This window comes from Schistocerca serialis, chromosome 9 (genome assembly GCF_023864345.2).
Source record: "Schistocerca serialis cubense isolate TAMUIC-IGC-003099 chromosome 9, iqSchSeri2.2, whole genome shotgun sequence".
Taxonomy (NCBI): domain Eukaryota; kingdom Metazoa; phylum Arthropoda; class Insecta; order Orthoptera; family Acrididae; genus Schistocerca; species Schistocerca serialis.
In genome coordinates, this window is record NC_064646.1 from 343,120,318 (window position 1) to 343,141,545 (window position 21,228).

General features: G+C 36.8%; 1 protein-coding gene across 4 annotated transcripts in view; it reads right to left on the bottom strand.

Annotated features, from left to right (window-relative positions):
- LOC126419922 (inhibitor of nuclear factor kappa-B kinase subunit alpha) overlaps nt 1–21,228 on the bottom strand; it is a 176,749-nt gene that overhangs the window by 82,100 nt on the left and 73,421 nt on the right. For all 4 annotated transcript variants that reach the window (XM_050087209.1, XM_050087207.1, XM_050087208.1 and 1 more), the window contains exons 7-8: nt 16,775–16,882; nt 7,481–7,607 (exon numbers count right to left, since the gene is read on the bottom strand). In XM_050087209.1, the coding sequence (XP_049943166.1) occupies nt 7,481–7,607; nt 16,775–16,882 (235 nt within the window). The remainder of the gene's footprint in view (nt 1–7,480; nt 7,608–16,774; nt 16,883–21,228) is intronic.

The following is a 21,228-nucleotide window of genomic DNA, read 5'->3' on the forward strand; positions in this document are numbered from 1 at the left end:
CAGCACACACGAATAACGTTTACAAAACGTGGCCCAGCTTCATATTACAAACAAGAACAATATTTGCAAAGAGCTTACAGTCATAACGATGTTAACTTACAGTTGCTGTATAGTCGATATGTGTACAGTAAAATATCTCTTTGCTATTGTATGAGATTACTCTAAAACACAATAAATAAAATTACATACAAATAAGATTACAAACATTATATGTAGTACAGAAATACTGTGTGTTACTAATTAGTTGTTACAATTTTAGGAGATAAATTCTAATATATGACATGATAAGCAATGCACATGTTTTCATTATGCAATGTTTCAATGACATATAAGCAGTTTTTGGGGGCCTGTATACTGAATGTTTTTAATGGAATATTAGGCTTAAGTTATTTTAAAAAAGTGAAAGCTTCTTCAAAGTTATTTAGGAAGGGGGTGTTAACTGACTCTGTCTGTTCATTCAGAATGAGATCAGGGAACCTGTTTTTGTGTGTATGAATCTCAATCTCCTCTAAGAGATTCAATGTGAAACCCTTGTCTTTGAGGTGTAATATCTGCAGGTTGTTTTCTATATTCTCAACTGTATGATTGTTTTCTGCAAGATGGGTGGCAAAAGCAGATTTGCTTAGGTTTTTAAGACGCAGGGCATCAAGGTGTTCCTTGAATCTTGTTTCAAAAGCTCTACCTGTTTGGCCAATGTGGAATTTAGGACAGTTGTTACACTTAAGTTTATAAATTCCAGATCTTTTATGGGGTATGCTATTGTGTAGAAGTGAGTGTATGACTCTCTGCTGGAGTTTGTTATTGGTAGAGAAACTGATTTTGACATTTTTCTTCTTGAATAGGTTGGAAATTTTGTATGAAAGTGGGCCTATATATGGTAGGGCTACATATTTTACTGATTTTAGTTATTGTGGCTGTTGCTTGTTGTAAAGACTTATTGCTAGCAATTTTTTCTTTTATTTTTTGAGAGAGTGTGTCTATGATTGAAGCATCATAGCCATTATTTTGGGCAATTGATTTGATTATGTTGATTTCTTTGTGCTGTTCAGTGGGGGTGAGGGGGACTTTATGCATACGATGTAGCATTGACCGGAAATTAGCCATCTTATGTTGGTTCGGGTGGCAGGATGTGTTATTGATGGTAACATCTGTGGTGGTTGGTTTTCGGACGATACCAAAATGGTGTTTGTTATTTATGTTTGATATTTTGAGATCCAGAAAATTGATGCAATTATTTATTTCATGCTCCACTGTGAATTTGATGTTGTTGTGTAATTTGCTCAGATCTTCAGCTAAGGTATCAATTTCGCTGCTGTTACCATCAAAAAGTAATAGAGTGTCATCTGCATATCTCTTGTAGTAAAGTATTTTACTGTTCATTTGGTTATTGGATGAGAAGAGCTCTTGCTAAGTGGAAGTTGAGATTCATACACATAAAAACAGGTTCCCTGATCTCATTCTGAATGAACAGACAGAGTCAGTTAACACCCCCTTCCTAAATAACTTTGAAGAAGCTTTCACTTTTTAAAAATAACTTAAGCCTAATATTTCATTAAAAACATTCAGTATACAGGCCACCAAAAACTGCTTATGTGTCATTGAAACATTGCATAATGAAAACATGTGCATTGCGTATCATGTCATATATTAGAATTTATCTCCTAAAATTGTAACAACTAATTAGTAACACACAGTATTTCTGTACTACGTATAATGTTTGTAATCTTATTTGTATGTAATTTTATTTATTGCGTTTTAGATTAATCTTATACAATAGCAAAGAGATATTTTACTGTACCCATATCGACTATACAGCAACTGTAAGTTAACATCGTTATGACTGTAAGCTCTTTGCAAATATTGTTCTCGTTTGTAATATGAAGCTGGGCCACATTTTGTAAACGTTATTCATGTGCGCTGCGTGTGTAATTAAGATGATGAGGTTGAAAGTGATGTCCATTGACTGGAATAGCACTCACATAGTGCATATTGAAAAGTGTATTAAGCTCGCGCTCGAAAACATAAACGCACGAATATTTCGTCAGGCAGAACTACATAGCTCGTAAGTACAATAACCTGCACGTTTACTAAGTTTAAAACAGAAAACTATCTCATGAGCAATTAGATTTTGTAAAAGAAGTAAATCTTTTGTAAAAATACCATTACTGATATGACAACATAAATATTTCTTTTTGTTCCCAGTGCAGCAAATGAATAACAAAAACAAAACTAGGTCCAACGTAGAATGCTTGTAACCGCCATCTGAAGATGGATTTGTAAAGAAAAATCCTAAACCGGTCATGGCCTGAAGATAATAAACCTTTTTAAACCATACATGTGGCTGGTAGCTGTATAAATTATAAACCTTAGTACAACAGCCACATTTCTCAACATGTCAACTTTCGACAAAATAGCGTTAAGCTTACCTAGCCAGGTATTCAGAATGTTACATGCGTTCAAAAAATGTAAGATTGATGTAATGAAAACAACTAACAACATAAAATTCAACAAAAGATGTCTGTTAGAAAAAGTGACCCCAAATTATGTTAAAGTTAAGGTCAATAGTCAAACAAAAGCTGCTAAGCTTGCTAAAGCAATATGTGAAACTACTTGGATAAAAACAGAAATCAAATTGCAATATAAGAAGAAAGATAAGCTGAATAAATCTATGTACAAGTTGCATTTACAATTAGGAAATAGTCTCTCACCTCTACAGTTCACATATGTAATACACCATATTAATCATGCTCTTAGCAGAGAACAACAACAAATCTCCTCTAGGCACAAGAAGAAGTTAAAATCCCTCATTCAACTCAAATTAAAGGAACAACGTAACACTGGGGAACAGCATAAGCACATATTCTATAACAGAGTGGTAAACACAACAGATATTTCTTTCAATCCCAATGAACTTAACCTCCTAGATAAAAGCTTCAAGCACAATATTGCCCCAAGATTAATTAATAAGAACATAAAAGACCTAATAGCAGCTACAAAACTGGCATGTGACACTGCCAAACTTAAGTCCAATGAGAAAAATGCGTTGGCATTTAAAGCCAACAAACTCATCACTAAACACATGCTTTCAAAAAATAATATAATTAATAATGAACAAAAAATTTTTAAAGATATCAATGATAAACTTACTGCTAACAAAGCTCTCATGGTAAAGGCTGATAAAGGAAATTCAGTTGTTGTTTTGTATGAATCAGAATACATTGAAAAAACTCTAGAATTTTTTCAGTCCAATAACTTCACAGAACTAGAATCAGACCCCACAGCAAAATTTCAAGCTCAACTTCGTAAATTACTCAACAGTTTTGAATTCCTCTTAAATAAATATGAAATTCGGGACTGCATTACCATGAATCCAACTGCACCGAAACTTCGGTCACAGCCTAAGATCCACAAAGAAAGTTCCCCCATACACCCTGTTGTGAACTCAAGAAACAGCCCAGCATACTACATAAGCAGAAAATTGAAGGATCTCCTTACCACATACTACATGTTCGAACATAGTTATACAGTTAAAAACACAGTGGACCTTGTAGAACATATCAAAGACATCCACATACCACCAACAGCTAGATTTGCCTCACTAGATATTGAAAACCTATACACTAACATCCCAGTAGATGAAACAATTAACATAATAAAAAGTAACCTCTTAAAACACAAAAAGATCAATCTACCAGAAATATATGAGTTAATAGAGATCCTCACACTCGTCTTGTCTAATAATTACTTTACCTTCAATAATAAAGTCTATAAACAAAATGATGGCCTTGCAATGGGTAGCAGTCTTGCTGGATTATTAGCTGATATTTGCATTAACCATCTTGAGCAAGAGTTGTTCTCATCCAATAACCAAATGAACAGTAAAATACTTTACTACAAGAGATACGTAGATGACACTCTATTACTTTTTGATGGTAACACCAGCGAAATTGATACCTTAGCTGAAGATCTGAGCAAATTACACAACAACATCAAATTCACAGTGGAGCATGAAATAAATAATTGCATCAATTTTCTGGATCTCAAAATATCAAACATAAATAACAAACACCATTTTGGTATCTTTCGAAAACCAACAACCACAGATGTTACCATCAATAACACATCCTGCCACCCGAACCAACATAAGATGGCTAATTTCTGGTCAATGCTACATCGTATGCATAAAGTCCCCCTCACCCCCACTGAACAGCACAAAGAAATCAACATAATCAAATCAATTGCCCAAAATAATAGCTATGATGCTTCAATCATAGACACACTCTCTCAAAAAATAAAAGAAAAAATTGCTAGCAATAAGTCTTTGCAACAAGCAACAGCCCCAATAACTAAAATCAGTAAAATATGTAGCCCTCCCATATATAGGCCCACTTTCATACAAAATTTCCAACCTATTCAAGAAGAAAAATGTCAAAATCAGTTTCTCTACCAATAACAAACTCCAACAAAGAGTCATACACGAATGTAACAACTGTCCTACATTCTACATTGGCCAAACAGGTAGAGCTTTTGAAACAAGATTCAAGGAACACCTTGATGCCCTGTGTCTTAAAAACCTAAGCAAATCTGCTTTTGCCACCCATCTTGCAGAAAACAATCATACAGTTGAGAATATAGAAAACAACCTGCAGATATTACACCTCAAAGACAAGGGTTTCACATTGAATCTCTTAGAGGAGATTGAGATTCATACACACAAAAACAGGTTCCCTGATCTCATTCTGAATGAACAGACAGAGTCAGTTAACACCCCCTTCCTAAATAACTTTGAAGAAGCTTTCACTTTTTTAAAATAACTTAAGCCTAATATTCCATTAAAAACATTCAGTATACAGGCCCCCAAAAACTGCTTATATGTCATTGAAACATTGCATAATGAAAACATGTGCATTGCTTATCATGTCATATATTAGAATTTATATCCTAAAATTGTAACAACTAATTAGTAACACACAGTATTTCTGCACTACATATAATGTTTGTAATCTTATTTGTATGTAATTTTATTTATTGTGTTTTAGAGTAATCTCATACAATAGCAAAGAGATATTTTACTGTACCCATATCGACTATACAGCAACTGTAAGTTAACATCGTTATGACTGTAAGCTCTTTGCAAATATTGTTCTTGTTTGTAATATGAAGCTGGGCCACGTTTTGTAAACGTTATTCGTGTGTGCTGCGTGTGTAATTAAGATGATGAGGTTGAAAGTGATGTCCATTGACTGGAATAGCACTCACATAGTGCATATTGAAAAGTGTATTAAGCTCGCGCTCGAAAACATAAACACACAAATATTTTGTCAGGCAGAACTACATAGCTCGTAAGTGCAATAACCTGCACGTTTACTAAGTTTAAAACAGAAAACTATCTCATGAGCATTTAGATTTTGTAAAAGGAGTAAATCTTTTCTAAAAATACCATTACCGATATCACAACATAAATATTTCTTTTCGTTCCCAGTGCAGCAAACGAATAACAAAAACAAAACTAGGTCCAACTTAGAATGCTTGTAACTGCCATCTGAAGATGGATTTGTGAAGAAAAATCCGAAACCCGTCATGGTCTGAAGATGATAAACCTTTTTAAACTATACATGTGGCTGGTAGCTGTTTTTTTTTTTTATAAATTATAAATATAAACAGATGTGATGTCACCCTCACCAAAAGCAGTTTGTTTTTCGGAAGTATTGCACTCTTCATCCTAAAGCCTTTGACACATTTTGCTATTAGCAGAGACTTGTATGTGTGCTGTGTTTTGTTGTTGTAAATAGTGCATTTTCTTTGCAACTAAATTTTTATTTTGATGTTATTCTCTTGTTTATGTTTTACTGATGCAGTTTTATTCTGCAGTAGTAGGCCAAAGTTGAATTCTTTGTTTTTTCTCGCCAGTTAAAATCTCAGAACTTTGACAAAAAACTAATATAATAAAAAATTCCCGGTTTTTCCCCCACATTTTCCCCAGGGCGTTTGCACCCTGATAATACTATAAGGTCAATTTTTCAACAGCCCACAGGTGGTATGAAAGATGTGAAAACAGATTTGCAGAAAATTACGTATATAACAAGAATGAAGAATAAGAAGTATATAACAAACAATGGAATGCCCAGGTACGAATATCAACAAAGAACACCATTTGAGAACTTTAAGATAGTTTCCAAAAAGTAATAAGAGGACACATTAAGGGAACAATTTGATAAGATAGAAAAATCTTAGTTGCCAGACACTGCATCCATAAGAACATTAGCTGTAATACACATGCATGTCTGAAGCTATATAAGAGCAGGGAGATGTCATCAGCAAAGTTTAATATTCAAGAAAAATTTCCTAAACTGAATTTATTCACATACTGTTCTTTTTTCCACATCTAGCATCAATAACAATAAGATACAAATAAATGAGATACTTGCTGCACTATTGCAATAATTTTTGTGCCTTTCTCTCGTATATGGCACATATTACATTGGGTGGCAAATTTATTAAAAGGGCCTCACTTCCATATGATGCTGATAAGATATACTGGTCTGATCACCATTTTGCTTTTGGTGTGATGTGATGGACCTCTCTCTCACCCATAGAAACAAAGCTGCATGCAAAATCAATTGGATTTTAATTTTAAAAATATCAACACATTGTTGAAAAATTAATTTTTACTTGCCTTCTATTGGCATTCACTACATGTTTCACCCATATTGCGCAAAACTTTCTTATAGTAAATCATGCATAATATACCACATTCATTCTTCTGATACATCTATGGCATCAGCTACTTCATACACAAACTCTTGCTAAGCCCATGACATAACACGCATTTTCAATGTTTTCATTTGTGATTTAGTTTTGTAACATCCTTGTGTGTACCAGTTTGAATTCAACTGCCCATTTCTTAACTGTCAAAAATGAAGAGGCAGACTTGTTATTAGCTTTCGGCAACTGTGGATATATTTCCAATAAAGAATTTTTACTATAATGGAGTACTCCAGTTGATTTGTTTGAATTAAACACACGCTACATGACTATTTTAAAAAAAACTGTGAACAAAACTATTCTTGTGAAACTTGGGCTTTTCATTATTTATCAAATGTATTAACATCTTACTGCAATACAGCCGGGTATCATTTTAAACAATTGCCAATAAACACCTAATCATTTTTAAAGTAAAAATGTAATCATTCAGAGCAATCTCTTGCCATACTTGTGCCTTTAAAAAGACAGTGTATTCACCTGCCAAAATATTCGAGATTGTCAAGGATGTTATCCAACTGCATTCTGTGACATCAATGCCATTTCTGTGCTAGGACTAGAAATCTTCTGTTTGTCCTCATATTCTCACCTGATAATCTGTAAATATAACTTCTTGGCTTTCTCCTCCAGGGTAATATTTATTTGTGCCATCATTCATTCATTCACAATCTCCTTCTGTTTATGATACAAGTAGTCACTAAGTAAAGAAGAAACTCACCTTCTTACTGAGAATTTCGTCAAGCATATCAAAGATGATAACTTTATCACCCGGTCCTCGACCACGTTTCTTTGGATCCCATTCCAAAGCAAGTTTTAACCATCGTTCCATATCATGTTTCAGGGCTCTGCAGGAAAGAATGAATATTAGATACCAAACACTCCAGATTGGAGCCTCAACAATGTAGGAAAAGATAGATTGCTACTTACTGTAAATATGACTCATTAAGTTGCAGACAGGCACAATTACAAGATACTTACTCATAAGTTTCCAGCCACATCCTTCACCAGAAAAAGAAAGTGAAAAACATGCCATTCATTCACACAAGTAAGGACACCTCATGCACACATGACCGCCAACTCCGACAATGCCAATACATTTTGGTCCTCGCTGCTGGAGCTGCCGGTCATGTGTGTGTGAGATGATGTGTTTGTGTGTGTGAATGAATAGTGTGTGATTCTCTTTCTTTTTCTGGATACTGTGGGTCATATTTATGGTAAGTAGCAATCTATCTTTTCCTACATTGAGAATATCAAATATATTATCTACATGGAATTTTCACACTCTTATAAATATAAGTTATTAAGATTATAACAGTTAATTTACCACAGATTAAATATGTGTGTTAGTGTTCTTTTCAAGCTTACTGATAAAGATTTCAGTTTTATTTTTCATATTATTCTAAAAAATGTAAAAAGATCATTAAGTCAGGCTATAATTATATTTTTGTTTACATGTAGGTGCAGTAAACTTAGAGAATCTTGTATAATTATTCTTTTTTTCTTTGCAGCAATTTAAGCATAGCATATCCCTTCATTATTCACTTCAGAAATGTAGCGAACATTTTAGGTTGTTTGACAAAAAATGGCCCTGAGCACTATGAGACTTAACATCTGAGGTCATCAGTCCCCTAGAACTTAGAACTACTTAAACCTAACTAAAGTAAGGACATCACACACATCCATGTCCGAGGCAGGATTCGAACCTGCGACCATAGCAGTCGCGCGGTTCTGACCTGAAGCACCCAGAACCGCTCGGCCACCGTGGCCGGCTAAGTTGTTTGATTCAGAAACCTTGCAGTAGTAGATTGTGTAGATATAACTGCGTAAGGGTCAAGTTTTTGTAAACATGTTTTCTTATTTATCAGTTACTTAATTGACTTATTCTTACCAAAATATTATTTTTACCATGAGTGAAAAGTGCCTGACTTGCCGTAGAATTGTTAGCTCTGGGACTTGGTGTGATGGATATTCTTGTTTTCTTCCATTAGGATGACAGCATTAGCACAGCAACTGGGGAAGTGAATGAGACTCTTCAGTAGTTTTGTAGGATATGTAGTAAAGGTAGCAAGATAGTTGAACTTGAGGAGAAAATTGCTGCCCTTCATGCTGAATTCAGCAAGATCTGGACAAGTTAAGAAGGGAAAAGGGTAAAAAGAGCTGAGATGTGGCTACAATAATAGAAGGAACAAGCTTTCATTCAGCTTTGTTGTGAATGTGAAAAATGAGACTGATCTGTTACTTCAGTAGGGGACTTATGAGCTTCAGGTACATGAATGTACAGAAAGGGTACAAAAAAACATTCTGCAGTAAACTGAAAAGTAAGAATACAGGAAGTGTCGCTGTTTGGTAGTTCTCATGCTAGAGGTGTAGACCAACTTTTTCAGGTTGAACTAAGATCAGAATACCAAGTCACCAATATTTTTGAAACCTGGTGCTGGTCAGGGAAGTTGAGAGATGTTTAGGATTACTTTGTAATGACTTCACCAAGGAAGATACTGTTGTTATAGCAGGTGGGCGGGTTAACAGTACTGATGGAGATCCTGGATACAATATAGAATGTGACCTGATAAAGACTGTATCAACATCAAAACGTAGCAATGTTCAGTTTGTGTCTGTTCTGAGACATCACGATAAACCACATTTGAGCTCTACAGTCAGAAGAGTTAATTTGGAGTCGGGACGACTGCTTATGCCACACGCAGAGCCACATATAGGTGCTATTCTTGTAGATTCTGTTAGTAGGGGAGTTACACTGTGCACAGCCTTCACCACAACACAAAAGGGAAAAGTAAACTGTCTGGGCTATTAGCAGAAAATTGGCAATCAGCAAAAAATTTTATTTCCACCCAATTTTATCTCAGTCAATATGAAATGCCAGCTATCTTAATTGCATTACAATATTCAAAAATTAAGTAGTAAAATCAATGAAATACTTATATGCATTGATGAATTAATCATCAAATCCAGATGACAATCTGCCTCCTTGAATACCATGTGACCACTGGTACAGATGTGTTACATGTTGCAAGATTTAGATTAGCATCTCACTTTAGTACTGCTTGCCCATAAGTTGACGATTAGTGCACTGGTCGTGCTCCTGCATTACGGCTGCAGTGGGGAGAGGAGTGTTGATGCGAAGGTACTGTCAGCTGTTTATAGCAGTGCCGGCACCACTACCCGCAAGTCGGAGGCAGCACTTGCAGAAATATTGCTCGCTTAAGTGACACTTCTATCAGATCGGAAAGCATCTAATTTGTCAACAACTTTTATGTTATTTATTTATCAAAAATAATGAAAAATGAAAGTAGATGAATGTACAACTTACGACAACGAGAGTCAAAAACTTATTTTTGTAGTCTCTTTGCACATTGCGTTTATGAAACACATTACAGCAGTAATGTTTACAAAGTGTAATGAAATGTGCCAGAAAGAACTCCCAAAATGCTGTTCATTAAAGGTCACTGCCATTTGTGTTTGATTCAAGATCATCATCATTGTCACCACCACCACCACCACTGCTTGAGGGCGTGGTACTGTATTGATGATAACTTCATCGATGGCCATTTGCAATATTCCATTTCGTGTACAATACTTCTTTCCTTAGACATGTCATCAGTGACATTTTTCTTCCTGAAATTGTTTTATTTTGGCCCATGCCAATTCTACTGGATTTAGATCATAGTTGTGGGGCAGTAAATGGACTACTTTGCAGCCTCTGCTCACAGCAGTTTTATCCTTCGACGTACACTTTCATGGCCGATTTGTTTTCCTTTCTTATTGATAACAGTCCATCCTTCCTCATTGAGGCATTGCAGTTTATTTGCCTGTCTCGCAATCATATTTTTTAAGCATTCTGTCAAACTTCCTGCTGTGGTATTGCACATTAACCATAGTGTCACAGATTTGACTGGAACATTAGAAACCACCATATCTGCAAATGCCCCCTCCTCCCATCCATGTCTGCTTGTTGCATCAATTTCAATAAGTTTGCAAGCAAGTTAGTGAAAAACAGTTTCTTGCATATGAAACTTTCCAACAAACTAAAACTGTGTGCCAGAAAGGGTTCCCAGGTTCTGAGTCTCGGTCCAGCACACAGTTTTAGTTTGTCAGGGAGTTTCAAATGAGTGTAAACTCTGTTGCAGCATAAAAAAATCATTCCAGTTTCTTGCACCTTGCTTCAAGTACTTACTGAATTTGTCATTTCAAGGAAGTTTCCTCAGACTTACAGAAGTTGTCTGTGTTCAGTACTGATGCAAAAATACCAGTGTCAAAAAGGAAAATTACACAAAGACAGATAAGCTGAAACAAATATACCATTGGAACCCCTAAACACACAATTTGCACCACCAGTAAAGGAAGTATGAAAAAATTTACCAATCAGTTTGTTTCTCAAAAAGGGACAGTAGAATGGCAGTACACAAGTCTAAATTTTAGCTGAGTTTTTAATGTTACCGAAAACATAAATACATTACATTTGTGAGAAAATGTAGTAAATAATGCTTGCAAAAATCAAAGAGTAATTAAAACGCAGTCCCTTGGTGAAATACTGTACCACATTTTTGTTTCTCGTTAGCGAACATTTGATTATACAATCGACATGAGATGTTAGAAATTTGCATAGGACAGCTCAAAGTCTTCAATCTAAATAAATCCTCTGATTTTACTTAATTGGGTAGTGTTTCTTGGTAATATCAATATATGACTCCTGTAACTTTTTTTGTGTTTCGTCACGACTTTTATTCATTAATAATAACGCAACAACAGTGGTGACTACTGTGATTTTTAAGGATAACTACACTTCTGCAACAAGTACATGTAGCAAGTTCCTGAAATAAATTTGTTCCAGTGACCTGAAAAAGTAAACTTGAGTAAGTTTTTATTCTAATGTAAACACCTCAGCAAGTGGTTACAGAAGTTACTTGATAGTGGACAAAAGCCTTTCATAATACTTCACGTCTAGGGCCACCTTGATGTTGGCAGCACTTGGAGACAAATGAGTATATTTCAAGTAGTGCCAATTTTCTCCGCTTCTGGCAGCACTAGCGAAATTGTCAAGTTATCATGGCCAAACAGTAGATCAGAAATGAAGAAAGGAGCAGTTGCTACATTCACCTGGGTTTTTCATAAATTTAAGTCAATGACCTGTCTGACCATGAAATGCTATTGATTTTAGAACACTCTTCAAAGACATGAACTGGAGTAAAATACAGTGCTCATTGCATGAACGAAAAATACAACACTTATTAACAAAGTCCTTACCTCATTCGAATACTTTTCCCAATACTAACCCAGATTAGACCAAAATCTACAAAAAAATCATGGATTGCTCAAGGCATAATAATATGTTGTAAAACAAAAGGGAAACTGTAACTGTCAGTCAGAAACAGCTCGTACGTAGATTCTACAGCTCATTACAAGATAAAATCACATAATGTTACAAAACAATATGGGATGTAGTGAAGAAATAGCTGGTAGAACAAAACAACAGGTGCAGCAGATAGCATTAAGAGTACATTGCTGCAATGGTAACAGATGTGTGCAGCATTACAAAACTTTTTAACAAGCATTTCATAACTGTTACTGAAAAGATGGGATTGTCAGGTTCAGTAGATGCTGCTGTGGAGTATCTCAGACCGCTCATTACAAATAACTTAAGTAACACATTATGACCCTTACTATATCAGCAGAAGTAAGGCCGACCATAAAATTTTTAAAATCAAAAAATTATAGTGGTTATAAAAACATATCAATGAAGTTAATTAAAGAGTATGTTTACAAATTAAACAACATATTAAGTTATCTGCATAACCACTCACACTAGGGTCATTCAATAATTAAAGAAACAAATTGGTCTAGAGAAAAAAGCGTATACTTTTACAAAACAATACTTTTCCTACTTTTCAACATAACCCCTTGAACATTTATACACTTGTTCCAACAGGCTACAAGCTTTTTTACTCGAGCTGCAAAATATTCTTTATCTTGATGTCTGAACCAATCTCCCACAAACTTTTCCACATCCTCGTCATCCTGGAACCTCTTCCCACGTAATGCCTCCTTCAGTGCACCAAACAAATGTAAATCACTAGGTGCTAAACCAGGACTGTAAGAGGGATGAGGCAGTACTTCTCATTCCATTTTCTCGATGGTTTTACGGGTTAATTGAACAATATGAAGACACGCGTTGTCTTGCTGGAGAATCACACCTCTCCTCTGAGATCCACGTCGTCTCTCTCATGACTGGCTTCACTTTATTTCAAAGCAAATCCGAGTAGTACTGGATGTTCATTGTACACTGCTCTTCGAGATAATCACAAAAAACTAGACCTTCAGCATGCCAAAACACCATCGACATGATTTTTCCTGCTGATTCTTGGGTTTTGAATTTTTTCTTGACAGGTGAGTTGGTGTGCTTCCACTTCATGCTTTTTCTTTTTGATTCTGGCTCATAACAGTGAAACCAAGTTTCATCACAAGTTAAAATTTTGTGGAGGAAGTGCTCACTTTGTGTTTCATAATGTTCTTTTAGCTCTGTGCACACTCTCAACCTCGTTTCCTTGTGTAGCCACGTCAACACCTTTGAGACTCATCTTGCACGTTTTGCGGTACTTCAGATTGTTACAGATAATGTTATGAACAGTAGCAGTACTAACTTTGAACCTTATAAACTATCATTTCCACAGTCACATGGTGGTCAGCACGAATAACGTCATCAATTCGACTTTCAAGTGGGGGACCTGAAACTGCAACTGTTCGGGCAGAATGGTGTTCATCAGTCACTGAGTCATAACCATTTTTGAACTGCTCTACACACTTGTAAAAAATTTGCATGATTGACACAACCTTCGCCATAAACTTTAGAAATACTACAGTATATCTTCACTAGTTCCCTGCCTTCAGCAAGTAGAAAACAAATAATAGAACACTGTGCAACAAATGTGGACGTTTCATGCGGACTCGCCATCTTGAAATTAATTTTTGAGGTTATAAACAAAACAATATTCAAACATCAGCTGATCAGGGCTTATCCCAGTGATGCCAACTTAAAGCTAAAAAAGTACCGAACTTGTCCTACTAACAGATTTTTCCGAGACCAATTTGTCTCTCTAATTATTGAATGACCCTCGTACATTTATTTGTACCCACTTTGGATTTCTTCCTGTGATACAGTAAAACACATAATAGCATGGCAAATCTGCCATCACAGAGTAATCAAAGAAAATAAGCATGCATAACCATCAAAGAAAATGTACCTGGCCAATATCAGTGCCACTGGTAAAACCACACAAGGGCAAAATTAAACTGTTAAAAGTTTCATTTGTATATTGTAACATTGTTATCCATACAGGGTGGTACACTCTCTCTCTCTCTCTCTCTCTCTCTCTCTCTCTCTCTCTCTCTCTGTGTGTGTGTGTGTGTGTGTGTGTGTGTGTGTGTGTGTGTGTGGGCGCGCGTACCATATATGTGTGAATCATATTTTTAATTTGTTGTTATGAGTGAAGTGTTCCATTCTAAGAAGAAGACATAAGGCATGTATGCCAGTCAGGTCTCAGTAAATAATAAAACAAAAAATGGTTCACTGAAGTGGAAATATCTTATTGGACCTTCTTTTGTCCAAATGACAGCTCCACCAATGCACTGCACTTTTATGTCTTGTGTGCATGATACTACTGCCACATATATGTGCATATCGCTATCCCAGAACTTTTGTCACCTCAGTTTAATACTATGAGAATACATATAATACTATACAATTAAACAATGGAAAGTCCATGCATCCCTATAAACAAATCTGTGGTACAGCATTGGGAATCCACATGGCATCCTATGCCAACCTATTCATGGGTCATCTAGAAGAATCTCCAGAATCACAATACCTTCTTCCCAATTTACATCACCTGGTCCTTCTCACCCCAACAAGCTGCCTTCCTCAATGATGGCTACATCAGTATCTCCAGCCACATTGAACCTAATAACCCATAACACTACCGACACACTGACAGCTTCAACCTGTTCAAAACCAGTAATTCCCTTCCACATAGTCTAGCCACCCATGGTAATTACATCTGTTAGTGATGAGCCACATCAGGTGCAGTCGTGTTCAGGCCTTAGTGCCCAGAGACAGTGGCTGTGTGTGTGTGTGTGTGTGTGTGTGTGTGTGTGTGTGTTTTTTCTCTACGTCAGGAGGAGGACTTTGTCCAATAAAATAAATATCAAGCATCCTTTTTCACTGTGCCTGTCTGTGACTTAAGGCCTCCTCTATGTGGTGAGTACCAATCTATTTAACTATATAATTACATATGAGACAATGAGAGCCAAAGTGGTATAACTAAATTTTTCACAATTCTGAGAAATGAAAGGGTTTTGCGTTTCATTTAATATACAATGAGCTTTACAATAATTCGTGATTAAATTGATGAAATGTACAAATGAAATAATCTAATTACATTTACCACGGACATTTTAGTTATTTGTCCTTTTAATTTCTTTTTATAGGCCCTAAAAGTAGGAGTATCATTTTCCCTCTCAAAAATTTACTCATAGTCAAAGTTAAGGTGATGTAAATCAAGAGCTGTACCACTCTTCTTATAAACATATTGGTGAAGTTAAGACCTGAGAAGGAATACACTGTCTTTTAATCTCCATAATTTCAATTTATTTATAAAACATAATGTGATACTATAAATGTGAGTCGGCACTTATTGCTTCTATAACACACTTTTCTTTCTCAAATTGAGTTAAAATAATTGCATTACTGTTGTCAATTACGAGAACGTTACCTACTGAGTCTGTCTCAATAGTTCAGCACTGTGTTCATCTACAAATTACACATAAATTGTTGTTTCTAAATGTCGGAATTTCTTAAAATGTAATTCTCATCATGCTGTTATTTCAATATGCTTTATAATGGAACATGTCTGTTTACTCGATTTCACCATCCCCATCATCTTCCCCTGCCAAAAGGTCAACATGTCCTAGTTCAGCTTCCTGAGCTGAACTTGCAGATGTCAGTTGGTTGAAGAAAGCATGGTGCACTGGAGGAATGCACAGGTGTCATCATGTCTTTCCTTTTTGCTTCGATGACAGGGCGCACAACATTGTTGGCAGGGATGAGTTTTAGAACAAGATGACGTGGCCTTGCCGCTTGAATTATACCACTATTCCCCCCAACGCACTTCACTCTGGCGTGAGAGAAAGGATGCATTTGGAGCTCTCAAAGTGGCTCTGGTGGGAGTTATCATTATACCACTTCTCCATAGTAAATTTCCGCGCACTGTGAGTAAACTGAGTGGTTTCTATTGTTTAATTATATATGTGGTTATGTACAATAAATTAATCATTGAGTGGGCATGCCTTTGTATAAAGTGTGCCAACCACGAATAACACTGTTTTGTACCAATCCATTATTGCTTTACAAATGTGATGCCTTACCTATCCCTTCAATATTGCTTCAGCTACCAAAGTGCTAAGTTGTACTGTTATACAGCCAAAGGAGCAGCAGTAATATCACAAACAGTGAGTTAGATGAGAAAAAATTTACAATCTGTGCAAGAAAATGACCCAGCTTCTGAGCTAGTGGTGCAATTCCGAATTGGGTAGCTGTATGTGAGTTAATTAACTATCGAATAAGCAGCTGGCTGTGATCTGATAAAATGCGCTGTTTAATCATTTGCGTGTGTCGTTATCGTGGGGCGGCACTTTTATGTGGTATTGAAGTGATATAATAAAAGTTTATTTTATTACTGTGTAACTAAACAGTGACTTTGCTCTTACGTTATAAGTTTATTTCATCACTGTTTAATTAAAGTAATATTAAACAGTGATTGCTCATACATGTTTACCTTGCTAACATGAAGATCGCATTCTTCACATGTGTACAATGTGCGCCACACGCCCAGTTGAGTCACAAAAAATGGCATGACCACTCAAGAGTTAATGTAAAATAAATCTTGATGATATTTCATACACTTGCCTAAGTCACACAAAGACAGTAAAGCAAACTCTTACTTACAGTGAGATACGGTTCTGATCATAAAGTTCCTTGGAAAAAACAATACTTCCATCAGGAGCTTGATATGCACAGATGTCATCAGATGACTTGTTCCGTACATGAGACATCCTGAAAATGGGTGAAACATAATACATAATTACCATAGCTACAGAAGTACAAAATACACATCATCTTACATAAATAATTTTGTGAAAATACATAAATACAATTATTGTAGTCACTTGATACCTGTGGACCATTACCTTGAAGTAACATGGCACATGGTCTACAGTCTCAAATTAGCAGTTGTGAAACAAGCTAAAGAAATGAGAAATTGTATTGCTGCACAATATGAGATCCTTACCAGGTAGGACTGATGGAGGAAATCAAAAAAGTTCAATAGCTCCTATGGTCTTATTGTGAGAGGAGAAAGTGTCATGGATATCTTCCTTTACAAAGGTGAGCTCAGGAGAATTGCCTCAATTTAATCCTAGCGCCACTGAAAAGATAATGAAATAAGTATTGGCATCAGTGGTGTTGAGAAACAACTGAAATCATTAAAAATGAAGAAAGCTCCAGGGCTCGATGGAATCCCTGTCACATTCAATACTGAATTTGAGGCTGAGTTAGCTCCCATTTTAACTATTATCTATCATCGATCCCTCAAACAAAAAACCGTGCCCAGTCCTTGGAAAAAAGCACAGGTCACACCCATCTACAATAAAGGTAGTAGAAGTGATTCACAAATCTACTGTCTAATAACCTTGACAAGAGTTTGTCGTAGAATCTTAGAACATATTCTGAGCTCCAACATAATGAGGTATCTCAGAAAGAAAGACTTCCTCAATGTCAACCAGCAGGGATTCCGAAAACATCGACCACGTGAAACCAAACTCGCATTCTTCTCACATGACATACTGAAAGCTTTCGATAAAGGCAGTCAGATAAAAGTATTTCTTGATTTCTGAAGAGCATTTGACTCAGTACCACATCTATGCATATTGTCAAAAGTACAATCATATGGGATATCAAGTGAAACTTTGGTGTGTTGGTTTGTTTGTTTGTTTGTTTGTTTGTAGATCTGGAGGAGGAGACCCAACAGTGAGGTCATTGGTACCATCGAATCAGGGAAGGAAGCCGGCCTTGCCTTTTCAAAGGAACCATCCCAGCATTTGCCTAAAGCAATTTTAGGTAAATCACGGAAAACCCTAATCAGGATGGCCAGGTGTGGTTTTGAACCATCATCCTCCCGAACGCAAGTTCAATGTCCTAGTCACTGCACCACCTCGCTCAGGAGTGAAATTTGGGACTGGATTGAGGATGTTTTGCTAGGGAGAACACAGTGTGTTATCTCGGATGGAGAGGCATCGTCTGATGTAGAAGAAACTTCAGGAATGCCCTAGAGAAGTGTTGCGGGACCCTTGCTGTGCATGTTGTATGTTAATGACCTTCAAAATGACAATAATAGTAACCTCAAGCTCTTTGCAGATGATTTAGTTATCTACAATGAAGTACTGTCTGTAAGAAACTGCATCAATATTAATCAAAAACATCAATTTTTGACAAAATAATTTAATTGGGTAGATTAAAAATCTACTCACCAAGTGATGACAGAACACACACATAAATGAAGGTTGTAATTAGGCAAGCTTTAGGGGAAGAAAGAGAGGTCTAGGAAAAAGGGTAGAATTTGGGAAAGTCAGCCAAAACTCTGTGTCAGGTGAGACTTACCACATGGGATGACAAGGAAAGGATATTCTTCCCGTGTAGTAAGTCTCCACTGGCCCGTGGTCCTGAGTGACTTTCCTGAAATCTACCCCTTTTCCTAGACCTTTTGAGGTCTTTTCCTTCATCCTCCTTTCTTCCCCTTCAACCTTTCTGCCCAAAGACAGAGTCACTGTCTCTGAAAGCTTGGCTAATTACAACCTTCATTTATGTATGTGTTCTGCCGCCACTTGGTGAGTAGATTTTTTATCAATCCAATTAAATTATTTTGCTCAAATTTCAGTTTATTCTTGATAAGATTTTAAAGTGGTGCAGAAATTGGCAACTTGCTTTAAATGTTCAGAAATGTAGAACTGTGCACTTCACAAAATGAAGAAATGTAGTTTCCTACGACTGTAATATCGACGAGTCCCTGTTGGAATTGGCCAACCCATACAAATACCTGGATGTAGCACTTTGCAGGGATTTGAAACGGAATGATCACATAGGCTCTCACTTGTGGGTAAAGCAGGTGATGGATTTCGGTTTATCGGTAGAATACTGAGCAAGTGCAATCAGTCTACAAAGGAGATTCCTTACAAATCACTTGTGTGACTGATTCTAGAATACAGGTCTCTCCCCCTCCCCCTCCCCCCCCCCCACTCTTTCTTTCTCTCTCTCTCTCTCTCTCTCTCTCTCTCTCTCTCTCTCTCTCTCTCTCTCTCCATTCACTCAATTCAGTTCTGCAGGTCTTACAAGACTCATTGCTGACATTTTGGTACAGCCCGGGCAGAGGGCTGTGTATTCCCATCAGTTTGCAAATTACCAAGCAATACAGCCTGAAGAAAGATTATGATTTATTCTCCGTTTCTAGACAAATGGAGACAGTAACATGAGTATGTCAATAGCTGCTACATGTAAAATACTTCCTGATAGTTTCAGTGACACACGTGTAGCACTTGGTATTTTATTGAAGTATGTATAAGGAAGATACTGTAAATATAGTACAATTAATTTAATTTGTGTGTGTGTGTGTGTGTGTGTGTGTGTGTGTGTGTGACGTAATTGCAGCAATCATCAATGAAAGCCATGAGAACAGCAACTCTGGTGTTTGAGGTGAGAAGATAAGGTAACAGCTGACTCAATTCACTTGTGTATACACTTGTTTGGAAGCCAGACCTCTCTGATGTCTCTGGCTGTTTTTAATTTTGCATTAATCAACATAATAAATACATACATTTGTTGGCTTTGAAAGAAATTTACTGTGGTGTTCTTTTTTAATAAAAAGGAACACAAAAGCATGAACCTCCTCACTCTGTTCCAGCCTGACAGGAGCAAGTAATGAATTTGTCTTTCCCCTGTTCCGATTTGAATATCTGAATGCTTTACCAGTTTCTTAGCAAGCATATTTAAGTTTGTTTGGCACTTGGTGCTGTGGTCCCCTTGGACCCCACATGTATCTATGATATCTATATTCATCTACCAGCAATATTAGATTCTCTTCTTACACTCCATTGGTCATGCAACTCATTCAACAGCAAATTTAATTTGTGCACAAAACAGCAGACTGTGCAAATCAATTCTCTCTGTGATGTTCAAATTAAAGAGAGCACCAACACATAGAGTGTGCAAACTTCCTTTGATGGTTTACTGAGAGACCAATAACTAGCAGAACATAAGTGAGTACCTACGAATGTGAACCAAACACGACAGACCGCTATTCATTTGCGCTTACATACTGGCACCAAAAAGGATGCTCACTCGCTTGAGTTTGCTTCACTGGTAACCAAGATTAACGTAACTGAAAGGTGGCTTGGATTCCCATGACTATTTTATCCCAACAACCATCCATCTCATTCATGCATAACATGCTTTGAGGTCAAAGCATTTTCAAAGAGGTTTTTACTCTTCTCAGAAATCCATTCCCTGTGAAACACAATGTTCCAATATCACACAGCGAGGGTAATCCCAAAAGTAAGGTCTCCTATTTTTTTATAAGTACATAGAACTGTTTATTTCCACAATGGTTTACATCAGTTTACAGCTTGAACATTTAGCTATTTTTTGACATAATCACCATTTCTGCCGATGCATTTTTGTAGACGGTGTGGCAGTTTTTGTATGCCCATGTCATACAAGCTCGCCGCCATGCTGTTCAGAAAGTTATGAACTGGCGTGATTGTTGCTTGGTCTCAGGTGTAAAGTGGTATGCCCAGGTTTCGTCACCCATGACAATTGCATTCAGAAAGTTGTCCTGTTCGGCTACAATGCAGTGAAGAAATGCGTGCGAAGCATCAACTTGTTGCTGCATGTGGTCCTCAGTCAGCATGCGTGGCACCCATCTTGCGCGCACCTTCCAGTAGTTCAATGTTTCCGTTAGAATTCTGAGAGCGGCACTTCGGGAAACCTCAGGAACCAACGTGCAGAGACTATCCAGGGTGATCTGCCAATCTTCACGCATGCTTTGCTCAACCTTCAACACTGTCTCCTCATAAATTGACGGTCTCCCGCTCCTTTGTTCGTCGTGAATTTCGATCTGACCAGCTGCAAACTCTCTACACCACTTACGAACATTTTCGATATCCATACACGACTCACCACACACTTCTGTCAATTGGTGATGGATTTCAATCAGCGCAGTGCCTTTTTCGTATTTGAATACCACAGCTGTGGCAAGCATTACCTTCATCCTGGCACGTGACTAACACAGAGAGTTCAAGGACACATTTTAACTCCCAGTGGAATGCTGCTCAGGCGGCACTGTGTACATT